This window comes from Bos taurus, chromosome 3 (assembly GCF_002263795.3).
Source record: "Bos taurus isolate L1 Dominette 01449 registration number 42190680 breed Hereford chromosome 3, ARS-UCD2.0, whole genome shotgun sequence".
Taxonomy (NCBI): domain Eukaryota; kingdom Metazoa; phylum Chordata; class Mammalia; order Artiodactyla; family Bovidae; genus Bos; species Bos taurus.
The window spans coordinates 15,354,176-15,366,520 of NC_037330.1; the positions used below are offsets into that span (position 1 = coordinate 15,354,176).

Sequence of the window (12,345 nt, forward strand, 5' to 3'; positions counted from 1 at the left end):
TTCAAGGGGGCCATCACCCGGACAAGGGCACAGGAAGGAGAAGCCTCCTAGTTTACAAAAAGGTAGTTCTACCACAGAGACAGAAAGCACAAGGAACTCGGTAGGAGGTGTGTTCCCCCTCGGGATATAGACAGGGAGGGTCCAGGCATGGCAGTAAAGCTGGGTGCCCACACCAGGGGCCTGAGACATTTGTTGACATCAATGAGGGCACGGGTAGTTGGCAGTGCCCAGCTATGCTAGCCGGACAGGAAGATTAACCATGCCAGGCAGAACCTGAAAGGTCATGGACAGGAAAACAGAGACATCTAGTTACTTGGCAGTACGGTGATGGCAAGTACTTGTGCTTAGTAAGGTGGGCGCATGGGCTTGGGCCTGCACCTGGCAGGACCATGGCTAGGGGAAAACCCTCATCAGAGGACTCGGAGTCGCTTCTACTTGGCAGTGGAGACATACAGCGCCTGGCGCAGTGCCTTGAACATGGTAGGCGCTAAGAACCTTTGATGAATGGGTGCATGGATTAGGATGGGTGTCAGGCTACAGGGTGCCTGAGCTGAGGACAGAGACCATCTTCTTGGTACTAAGGGGAGATAGTCCCATAGGGCAGTGTTTCAGGTCCCCTCAGTGTCCCCAAGAGGTGTCTGCCCTCAGGCGTATGCTACTGCACCCAAGGGCTTACCTAAAGGTTTCACATGTTGGCAGACAGCTGGGGGCCCCGGGGAGTAGCTGGCTCAGGCACTGGCAGCCTGGGGAGCTGGGCTGTCCCTGGAGGCTTGGTCAGGAGCCCTGAAGGGGGCAGGCGTTCACTTCCTGAGCCCTTACGCCCAGGAGAGCCATCACCCGCTGCCCTCTGAGGCAGAGAAGGTTGGGAGGCTGAGAGCGGGCGGCCCCGAGGTCCTAGTCGCCGTCCACCCCCTCCTGGGGGAGGCCCCAGCAGTGACACCTGTGAGCGCCCAGCCCGGGATAGGCTGGCATGGAGGGTTCGGGCGGGCGGGGCCGGCAGGCGGGAAGTGGATGCCCAAGGCCCCCGGGCTAGAGGGCCAGCTCGGACAGGCACCAGGGGGGACGCTGGGGAGCCTGCTCCAGCTGATCTTCGAGCAGAGCGAGCAAGGAGGGTGACTGGAGAGTCGGGCGAGAGGGGAAGAGGGCCCCGCTGGTGCGTCAAGGCAATGGCCACATTGGAGGTCACGGCGGCTGCTTGCAGGGGTGCGTGCACTAGTGGCTCCCACAGCACCGGCTTTCCACTGAGCTGAGCGCCTGTGCTGGGCGCCAGGCCCCGAACACCCCGGGCCATATCCCTGTCGTGTTGAACCAAGTGCTGCTCCATGACGCCCCCGCTGCTGCTCGGACTTGGCTCAGAGCGCTTCCGCTGCAGTATGGAATTCTTCTTACCTAGAAATTATCCCAGGGGGAAGGAGTTAAGGATAGGATAGGAATTCAAGATGAAGGTTGGATATCAAAAGAATGAGGGTAACAAGATGGAGTCAAGGGACACGGGCAGGGTGAAGGTAGGGGATGGGGATCAAGTGTGTGGAGATGGAGTTGGGAGATGGAGATTGGGAGATGAGGGTTGAAGGAAGAGGGTTAGGGGATGAGAGTATGTATCAGAGATGGTGAGCATCAGGGACTGCTACTCAAGCAAGGAGGGTTCAATGCATGGAAACTTGGAGCGATATCTCCAGGGTTCAGAGATGCTGAGTTATAGGGACAGTGAGCCAGTGTGTTGAGAGCCCTACTGGGGGGCATCTGCTGGGACTCGGGTCCCCTGGGGTGTGCCAAGGCATTGGAGCCTGGGCCCTGGGATCCTGGGGACTCCTTGCCATGGACAAGGGTGAGGGCGCAGCCTGGACCTCACCGATACGGCGCAGCCGATCCATGGCCACTGTCTCGAAGGCCCGGCGCATCATAGGGAACTCCTCGAGCACGGCGTTGAAATGGTCCACGCTGAGTGAGTACAGGCGGCAGTAGGTGTCCGCACGCACGCTGGCTGTGCGTCGGCCCCGAGTCAGCAGGCAGATCTCTGACAAAGTTGGGAGGAGGCCTTCAGGATCACTGTCTGCAGAACTCCCTCTTACTGGGCCTGCAGCAGCTGACCCAGATTCCTCAGGCTCCTCCCCAGATGGGAGCAACTTATGACTCCCCACCCATCCAGAGGCCCTGAGTGCTCCAAGCACCCCCACTCTCCCGCATAATTACTGTCCTGCCTCTGTCCAAATTAAAGCTGATAAACAGGCAGGTCTTGCTGCACTCCTAGTTATTCCACTTCACTGTAATTCTCACCCCACCTCCATGGCTTTAGCCCAAGGGGTAGGCCTAGGGCAGTGCCCTCTCTTCCCTCCCCTTTGAAAGAACACCAAGGCAACCCAGAAGGAGAAAAACAGTGCCAAAGGGCAAAGGGCAACACAGTGGGGATGCTGGAAGGTGGTGGGTGATTTGGGGACTGAGAGATTATGAGTCTCAGACCCTTTTGGGCAGCATCAAGGAGAACTGTGGAACTGCCACAGGCTAGGTCCCCGATTCCCCCACCAAGTCATTCCCCCAGGGAGCCACAAAGCTCCAGCCCCTGGGATAGCACTGCTATATTCCTACCTTTCCCTCATCTTGTGGGATCCCTGGATCTCACGGGCCCAGGGATTTTCAACCTGACCATGCACTAGAATCTCTTAAGAAGCCTTTAGAATTACAGAACTCTAAACCCCAGACCCAGAGATTCTAATTGAATAGGCCTGGGGAGGGGCTGGAACTCTGTGGTCCTGGAGCACAGCCAGGTGAAGACCCAGACCCATGGGAGCAGCTGCCCTCCTTTCTCTGCTCCAGAACCCCCACCCACCCACCCTGAGGCCTGCTGACCCCCAAAGTAGGATCCGTCAGTGAGGCGGGTGTCCCGGGCGCCACGTGCCAGCACACTGAGCAGCCCATGCTGGATGAAGTACATCTTCCTGCCCACGGAGCCCTCACGCACCACGAGGTCCCCCGGCTGGAAGACCTCAAAGCGTAGCTTGGTGAGCACGGCCGTGACGAAGCTGGGATCAGCATGGGCAAACAGCGGCATGTGGGCCACCAGGCCCCGGCAGGTGAAGTTAATGATCTCCTGGGCAGGGGAGGGGCCTGTCAGGCAGGCTGTGCCCCCTGCCCCGAGGTGCCCCCATCAAGCTCCTCTGTCTCCAGAAGCCCCACCCCTGGGGTCATGATCTGCCAAAGGATGCGGATGCTTCAGTCGGCCTGGGATCATCTCTAAGCTCCTGCCCTCAGAGCTTTCCCATGAGCCCTTGCAGGACCACACCCCACCCCACCCCAACAGAGATTCCTGCAGCCCCTCCTCATGTATACTTCACCCCTGAAAGATCATCAAGGAAGACCTTAACTCCTAAAAGTGCTCCAAAGGCCTGAACTCCCATGGGGCCCTCTGCAGGCCCCACAGGCTGTAGGGGCCCCAGCTGACTAATAGTCCCCACCCTAGAGGTCGTCCCTGAAGCCCAGGTCGTTGAAGAGCCTCCCTCCAGGGCCCCGCCCAGTCCCACCTCCCGAAGTGGTTCGCTCAGCTCGCCTAGGATGCTTTCCTCATCGAACATCTTGCCCTGGTAGCGGTGCTCATAGTACTCATGGATGCGTTGCCGTGTATCAGCTGGCAACTTGTGGAAGGACATGTACTGCTCCACCTGCTTGTACTGGAGAGCCAGCCGATGGCCAGCAGGCAAGAAAACACAGAGACAGAAGTGGAGCCAGAACAGTGTGGTGGGGGGAGGGTTGTGGAGGAAGGTCACAGCCATGGGCCACAGCCAGAGGGTAGAAACATGGAGACAAAAGGATATATGAGTAAGGGTGGATACAGGGAGGACACGGCACAGTCACAGGAAAACCCAGACGTGGAGGAGTCCAAGGACAGGTGCATTGGTACAAAGAAAAGGTACACACGGGACAAATGGATACGGGGCAAGGCAGGACACAGAGAGCCAACAGGGATGCATCAGAATGGGCTCCACGTGGAGCTCCCCAGCCGCCAGCACCCCTCCCCTTCCTTTTCCTGCCCCTGCTGACCTTCTCCTGGTACTGACGCCGGGAGGAGTCCAGGGACTGGATGAGGGCGGTGGCATGACCGATGAACATGGCGTAGCACGTGGCACCCACGATCATGCTGAGCATGGTGAGCCAGACGTCGGGCATGCCTACAGGTGCCTGCTGCCCGTAGCCAATGCAGAGCATGTGGCTCATGGCCTTGAACAGGGCGTGGGAATACTGGCGGCCCCATGAGTGGTTCTGGGGGGCAGAGTGTATTGCAGAGCTCGGCACAGACCCCTCAAAACCTCATTCTCCCGCTTCCCACTTTCTCTTTCAGTCCTTCTGTCTGCCGCCTTCTACTTCAACTTGCCTGCCAAGGGAGGCACTGAGGTTTGGTTCTAGGGGGCCCTGAGGCAGAAGGGGCCTCTTTTATAGCATGGGAGCTGCAGTTTCTCCCTAGGTTTCCTTCCCCATATGCTCCCCCCTCCAATACAAGTACTTCTTCTGGGCCTCTTTCCTCTCACCTCCCCACCTCCTCACTTCTGTCCTCTCATGGTCATCTCTCCACCATCTCCCACTTGGCCCCTGTGTTTACCCCTCCTGCTCAGGGAGAAGAGCCCTTGGAAGGCCCAGGAGAGGCTGAGCGGTGGGGAGTTCTCACCACCATGTGGCTGATGGAGACCCAGCAGTCAGGAGGGAAGTCTTGCAGCATGGGGACCAGGAACTGCAGACAGCCATCCCAGTGACACAGCAGCAGCATCATTCCGATGAGGTTGAAGATGCGAACCACAGCACTGGCCAGGTCATAGGTCATGTGAAAGATCTGAGGAGTCCGAGGAGGGGCTGTTGTGGACAGGAACCTCTCCCTGCCAAGACTTTTCCATGCCTGGCCTTGCAGATTCTCTCTTCAAATTTCTCTCTGGCCCTAGCCTCTGTGAATGTTAAGACTGTGGCTATAAAACAGCATATATAGCTAATACAAAGGAGGTTGTATTACTACTCTCATCTCATAGATAGGAAAACTGATGCAAATCATGTGCCCCAAATCACAGCAAGTGCCACAGTAGAAACTCAAAAAGGTCTGCTGCACAAGCTGCCCAAGCATAGCCTGGGAAAGGGGAGAGAGGGCAATTCACAGTGTAACAGCCCCAGGGCATGTATAAGGATCAGTGCCAGAAGCTCTCTTCCCTTCCAATAATAATAATAATAGGTAATCTACTGAGAACTTACTGTGCCAGGCACTGCACTAGGTGCTTTACAGGTATTAACTCCTTTAGCCCTTATAATCTTATCATATGTAAATATATTTAACATTTTCATTTTATAGACAAGGAAACCAGGCCTCATATAGTAAATAGTAAAATTGGGATCTGACCACAAGCAATGAGACTGCAGAGTTCACACTCTGAACCACTAAACTCTGCTGTTGTCCTGAAGCTGAAACTCCAGCCTTCCCCACGCTCTACAATTATTAGCTCCTCTTCTATACCTTCCTCCTGGAGTCTAACTAACCCTTCAGTGTTTGTCCAGCAACTATGCTCCATTCTCCTGCACCACCATCCTTGCATCCTGTGAATCCAATCCCCTGAACATTCATTCTGTCCCTGTTTCTCCCCCACCAACACTGGAGACACCCCTCCCTCGGAAGCCCCACTCATCTGCCCCACCCCAAAAAGTTGCCAGGAGCCCCACTCATATCGCTGTCTGGAGGAGTCTGCAAGCCCCCCCTGCCCACCTCCCCACCCCACCTCCTCCCACTGGTGTATGTAGCGGATGAGGCGGGAGAGGCGGAGCAGCCGCAGCAGGCTGAGAATCTTGGTGAAACGCACGATGCGCAGGGCCCGCGCTGTTTTGTAGACCTCAGCATCCAGTCGTGGCTCCAGCTCCACCACCAGAAAGATGTAATCCACAGGAATAGAGGAGATGAGGTCAACCAGGAACCAGGTGCGCAGGTAGCGTGTGCGGATGGCCCGCGGTGCCAGCAGGATCTCAGCACCCTCCTCTACCACAATGCCTGTGCGGAAGTTGAGCACCAGATCCATCAGGAAGAAAGTGTCAGAGAGGACGTTGAAGACAATCCAAGGTGGAGAGTTCTCTTCCTTGAAGAAGGTGATGCCCACGGGTAGCACAATGAGGTTCCCCACCATCAGCAGGAGCATGATCAGGTCCCAGTAAAACCTAAGGTAGGGGTGGGATGGGAAGTAAGACCACAATGAGAGTCAGCCACTAAACTAAGGGCAGATAGTCTCAGCCAAAAGTGGACAAGGATACAGAACAACGGGGTGACCATTTACAGCTAATGGGAGTGTAAACTGGGACCACCATTTGGAAAAATAGTTTGGAATTATCTAGTAAAGTCAAACATTTGCATTCCCTGCAACTTGGCAATTCTATTCCTAGGTATATACACATTCAAGGGAAAGATTCCAGGAGATATATATAGGTATAACAGCATTAAATCTGGAAATAATCCAAATATCCATCAGTAGAAAAATGTAAATAAGATAAACACAGTAGATAAATACACTGATGCCCTGGAATATTATACGACTGTGAAGTCACCCAACTGCAGCCTACATTCCACAGTAGGAATGAATCTCACAGATTTAATGTCAAGAAACCAAAGGATACACACTGTAGGACTCCACACACAAAAAGTTCAAAAATTGATCAAACTCAACTGCATTATTTAGGGATTCACAGAGAAGTAGTAAAACTGTAAAGAACAGTTAGGAAATAAGTACCACAAAACTTAGAATAGTGGTTGTGGAAAAGGAATGTGAGAGCAGCACGGAGCCTGCTGGGTATCCCCAGTGTAGTCTCTCTCGACCTAGACAATTGTTACATATGAGCTTGTTTTACAGTTACTCCTTCAAATATGTGTGTGTGTGTACACACACACACACACACACACACACACATATACATCCTGGTATACACTATACTATTTATATATATCTGCCTTATCTATTTTGGAGAAGGCAATAGCACCCCACTCTAGTACTCTTGCCTGGAAAATCCCATGGATGGTGGAGCCTGGTAGGCTGCAGTCCATGGGGTTGCTGAGTCGGACATGACTGAGCGACTTCCCTTTCACTTTTCACTTTCACGCATTGGAGAAGGAAATGGCGACCCACTCCAGTGTTCTTGCCTGGAGAATCCCAGGGATGGGAGAGCCTGGTGGGCTGCCGTCTATGGGGTCGCACAGAGTCGGACACGACTGAAGTGACTTAGCAGTAGCAGCCTTATCTATTTACTATATCTCTACTGTATATATTAATATATATGCCTACTAAATATACCCCTAATATGCACATATATATTTTTTAATATAATATATATATGTAATGTCCTCATTATATGTATATAATCTATGTCACTATTATTAAATATTTTTTAAGTTAAAAAAGATAAATATCTTTTGCTGATCTCACAGGGCTATTAAAAAATATGCACTGATATGGATGTGGATGGATGTGACAGTGTTGTACAAGACTAGTTGGTGTTATGACTCACTTACTCTTTATCCCAAGATTTCTGAAGAGACTGCTGCTTTACCCATCTCCAGCTCTCTGCCCGTTCCTAGTTTAGGACTGAAAATCTTCCCTAGCTTTCCCAACCCCAACCCTCCTTCCCAACACAGTTGGACTCATGGTTCCTGTTTTTCTGCTGGGATCTGTTTCCCAGATGGGGATGGTCTGTCCTGCCTCCTGTTTGAACTAGCTTTTCAGATGTATCCCTCCCCTCTTCAGAGCACTTCGGCAGGGCTGCACATACAGAGAAGCTCCACAGCAGATCCTGAGACAGCAAAGCCTGAAGCTCTGCACTCCTTTCCTCCCCTAACCTCCCCATGCCCACTGAGACTTTGGTTGCACCCAGGCAAGGACATGGTCAGGGGAGAGCCATACTGCTGTGTGGAAGCTGTGAAAAGAAGAGGTCATTCAAAGAAGATCATTGGACAGTCTGAAGGTCCCAATTAGATATGGGGGTTTCAATTTCAGGACACACCTAGTTGCAGCATCAACCGAGGACCCAGCCCCTTCTGACTCTGCCTGAAAAAAAAACCAATCCTTTCAGCCCCTGAATGAAGCTTGGTGGTCCCCAAGTCCAGGCCTCCAGGAAGCCCTGTGTGATTTCAATCAACAGCAAGCCCTGGATCTCCTCTTCTTCTCTTTCCTGGCCACTGGAGAAATCCTGTACTGTAAGCTGGGAGAGGAGAGGGAAAGAGGGTTTGCCTTGCCATAGAGCATCTTCACAGCCTGACTCACAGGCAGTCACAAGCCTGGCGGGTGATACAGAAGAGAGGATGGAGAAGAAGCACAATAATAACGGGGATACATGGTTTATGGGGATACATTTGAGGGTGAAACGGAGGGGGGAGGAGGGAGATGCACAGCAGACTAGAAAAGGTGCACTAGTAGGGTGATATTGAGACAGTAAAAAAGAGGGGAGTGAAAGGAACAATGAGAGAAAAAAGAACATTAAGGGAGTGTGTATGTCTGTGGATTAAAATGACGTCTAGGTTTCCAATGGTGTTTCCAGGCTCCTGATTCACACCTCATCCTCTCTGCTCATTTAGCTCCCCAGGATAGGTGCTTTGCATATATCCTTGCCTCATCTAAAAGCTGTCCTTCATTTCCTCCAAGGACAGGGTTGCTCTCCTCCCCTAGCGACCTTGATGTAGAGGTACAGCCTGATGGGGACTACGGAATGGCCCCACCCCCACTCTTCATCCCTTCTCTCTGGTAGTCACCTGGGCGGTGGTCACATGGGCAGTGGACTTGCCCCTCTGTTGCTGCCTCAAATCACTCTGAGTCCAGGCCCTAACCCGCCGAATCCCGTCTTCAGCACCAGGGACAGCGATCAGAGCTGCTGTCTGGACACTCCCTTTCTCCCCTGGCATCCCTATTTTTTTTTGGTAGCCTGCCCTGCTGAACTAGGCTGGTACTGGGGGTAGAAATGAGGACAGTGGGGACAGCTCGGTTTCTCCTTTAGACTGACCCTGAGTTTCGGAACATGACAAAATTTCCCAGATCCCCAGCAAGCAGAACTGGAGGAGACAGCAGTCCCTAATTCCAATATTCCCCTTGGTCCAGGCGGGGTGTCGGGTTTTTTAAATGGGAAACCCAGGTCTCTGGTGTCCGCTTCCAGGTCTCTTCCAGTGCCCCTAGCCTGAAAAGTCACCGAGACCCTCCGGCTGGGGATCCTTTACCCAAGAATTAGGTTGGGGGAAGTGACTCTGTCGGCCCACCAGGGGACCCCTGGGCCGGAAATGAAGTGTCCGTGGAGGGTGGGGCGGGCCCGGCTCCTGTGTCGCGGCCTTGGGGGTGGGAGCTGTGTCCCCTGCCCACCCTGCCGGACCCCCAGTACCGGAAGTCGCTGTACGGGTGGATGATCCAGGCCCCCGCTGACTTGACCCGCTCCTGCTCGATTTCCACTGCTTTGTGGCTGCCGAACACGCGAAGGGAGAACTTGTTGACCGTGGGCTGGAGCAGGGTCCCGAGCTGCCTCCTCTTGGGCTCGGGCCCGGGCCTGGACCCCGGGACCGGACCCGAGGCTGTGGTTGTAGACGCCGGGGCAGCAGGAGGCGCAGCCTCCAGCCCAGGGGTCGCCCCGTCGTTGGCCCCAGTCGTTGGCCGCTGCTCCGCCTCCATGACGCCCGTCAGCTTACACGTTTGGCCTCCTATACCCTGCTGCGGCCATTCGAGACCTCCCGACCCCTCCCGGAGTCGGAGCGGGAGCAGCCGGGCGGGCTCGGAGCGGAGGCGTAGTCGGCTGGGAACTGCCAGAGCGCCGGGCGGAGGGGGTGTGTGCGACAGACTCCTCCGAGGGCGGCGGGCGGGTCGCGCTGCGCCCCCTGGCGACAGCCGAGCGGAGGCTTGGCAGGGCGGGCGGAGGCGGGGTCGACCGAGAGCCTTCTCGGAAAGAGGCGGGACCAATATAGTCCGTAACCTGAGGAACACTGAAGTAGGCGTGGCTTAGCCAATGTGGGCCGTCCTCCAAGTATAGGAAGAGGAGGGGAAACGCTGCAGAGCCAACAGAGAGGGCGTAGTCTAGGGCTGAAGGGCTTTTATCCACTGAGCGTCAGGGAGGCGGAGCCGTCCGCAACTGGCGGGAAAACCGGACGCTGGCTGTAGCTCGTGAGGCTTGCGAGGACGAGGAATTGGGAACCAGTGGAAGAGATGGGGAATGGCTTTTGAGCTTCCTCTTATCCACTCTGCCTTAAGGACTTCCTGCATTTCACTTTTTTCCCTCGCAACACTCTCCTAGGCATACTCCTTTCCTCTGACTTCTTCATATTGCTCCCTCTAGTATTTAATTTCCAAACTTATCTGCCAGCCCTCACCAAGAGCAACTCCGCCAGTCACTGAGTGGACGCTGAGGATGAACACAAGGATGAACACAAAGTCCTGTCCATAAAGCCAGCGCTCGTCTATGCTTGCAGACAGGACAGGTAAATTACAGCGCTATGGGATGGAAAGGGCTGTAAATTCTCTTTTGGGGGGCGGGGCGCGTGCTGGGCAGCTTGCAGGATCTTGATTCCCTGACCAGCGATTGAACCTGGGCCTTTGGCAGTGAAGGTGCAGAGTCCTAACCACTGGATTGGCAGGGAATTCCCTAAAAGTTCTTAAATATCTCAAATTCTTCCCCTTATCTCCACTTCTTATTGTCACTGCCTTATTTCAAGCGCTCAGAATTTGTTCACCTAGATTATTTCAGATGCCTCTTAAGGGGTCTCTAAACTTCTCACGGCAATTAGTTTTCCAGTCTGCCAGAGTTACCTTCCTAAATCCAAATGTAGCTTTATTACTTGCTTAATGTCCTTCAAACTTCCCCATCTTCTGTGGGATTACAGTTAAACTCCTTAGAATGACATACAAGGCCCTGTAAAATCTAGACTAGTTTTAACAACCTCTCTTCTGATAGTTCCTCTCTTGAAAGCCAGGACTCCAATTCTGTTTAAATGCTTCGTTTTGCTTTGTCTCTAGACCTTTGTATTTTCTCTGCCTGGTCTTCTCCAATTCACTTTTCAACAGTTGGTTCAGATGTCATCTCCTCTAGGAAACCTAGGCACACATTTATAACTCTTTTTTCTCAAGCTAGGGTCTAGTCTACAGCTTCCCTACAGTGACCAGGGCACCACTGTTCATAACAGCTCTTGTCACAAGGCTGCCATTATTTTATGGAACAGGTCTTTCTCTTCCATTAGATTATGGAGCTCTGAAGAACAGGAGCCTTACACCTGACACAATGCTGAACACAAAGTGGACACTTGGTAAATGGTTGTTGAATGAATAAGGGAAAGTGTTCATGGAAGAGGAAGTGAACTACACTTCCTCCTCACCTCTTTATTATCCTTCCTCATCTATTTTAGGAACTTTTTCTAAACTATTTCTGGCCAACTGATGTAAGCTCCATCTGATTATCTTCCATCCTGGCCCCCCTCTGATATTTCTTTACTTGAATATAGTTATCCTCGGGTTATTTTTTTCATTTCCCTTCAGTTCAGTTCAGTTCAGTAGCTCAGTTGTGTCCAACTCTTTGCGACCCCATGAATCGCAGCACGCCAGGCCTCCCTGTCCATCACCAATTCCCAGAGTTCACTCAAACTCATGTCCATCGAGTCGGTGATGCCATCCAGCCATCTCATCCTCTGTCGTCCCCTTCTTCTCCTGCCCCCAATCCTTCCCAGCATCAGAGTCTTTTCCAGTGAGTCAACTCTTTGCATGAGGTGGCCAAAGTACTGGAGTTTCAGCTTTAGCATCATTCCTTCCCAAGAACACCCAGGGCTGATCTCCTTTAGAATGGACTGGTTGGATCTCCTTGCAGTCCAAGGAACTCTCAAAAGTCTTCTCCAACACCACAGTTCAAAAGCACCAATTCTTTGGCGCTTAACTTTCTTCACAGTCCAACTCTCACATCCACACATGACCACTGGAAAAACCATAGCCTTGACTAGATGGACTTTTGTTGGCAAAGTAATGTCTCTGCTTTTGAATATGCTATCTAGGTTGGTCATAACTTTCCTTCCAAGGAGTAAGCATCTTTTAATTTCATGGCTGCAGTCACCATCTGCAGTGATTTTGGAGCCCCCCAAAATAAAGTCTGACACTGTTTCCACTGTTTCCCATCTATTTCCCATGAAGTGATGGGACCAGATGTCATGATCTTCGTTTTCTGAATGTTGAGCTTTAAGCCAGCTTTTTCACTCTTCTCTTTCACTTTCATCATTTCCCTTATTATTGCTCAAGTCCTCCTATAGCGTGTTTAACTCACCTAGTTTTTCTCAATGCCTCCTTCTTTTTCCTTTTTATTTTTTAATTCAGTAAATTTACACTTCTCATATAT

The 12,345-nt window shown here is 52.6% G+C and overlaps 1 protein-coding gene across 1 annotated transcript; it reads right to left on the minus strand.

Annotated features, from left to right (window-relative positions):
- Positions 1-685: 685 nt before the first annotated feature.
- On the minus strand, positions 686-9,650 carry HCN3 (hyperpolarization activated cyclic nucleotide gated potassium channel 3). Its single transcript, NM_001192278.2, has 8 exons — positions 9,367-9,650; positions 5,745-6,174; positions 4,658-4,819; positions 4,036-4,254; positions 3,519-3,665; positions 2,848-3,088; positions 1,853-2,017; positions 686-1,389 (listed from the first exon to the last, which is right to left on the minus strand). Exons 1-8 carry the CDS (start codon positions 9,648-9,650, stop codon positions 686-688), a joined length of 2,352 nt encoding a protein of 783 aa, NP_001179207.2.
- Positions 9,651-12,345: the final 2,695 nt, after the last annotated feature.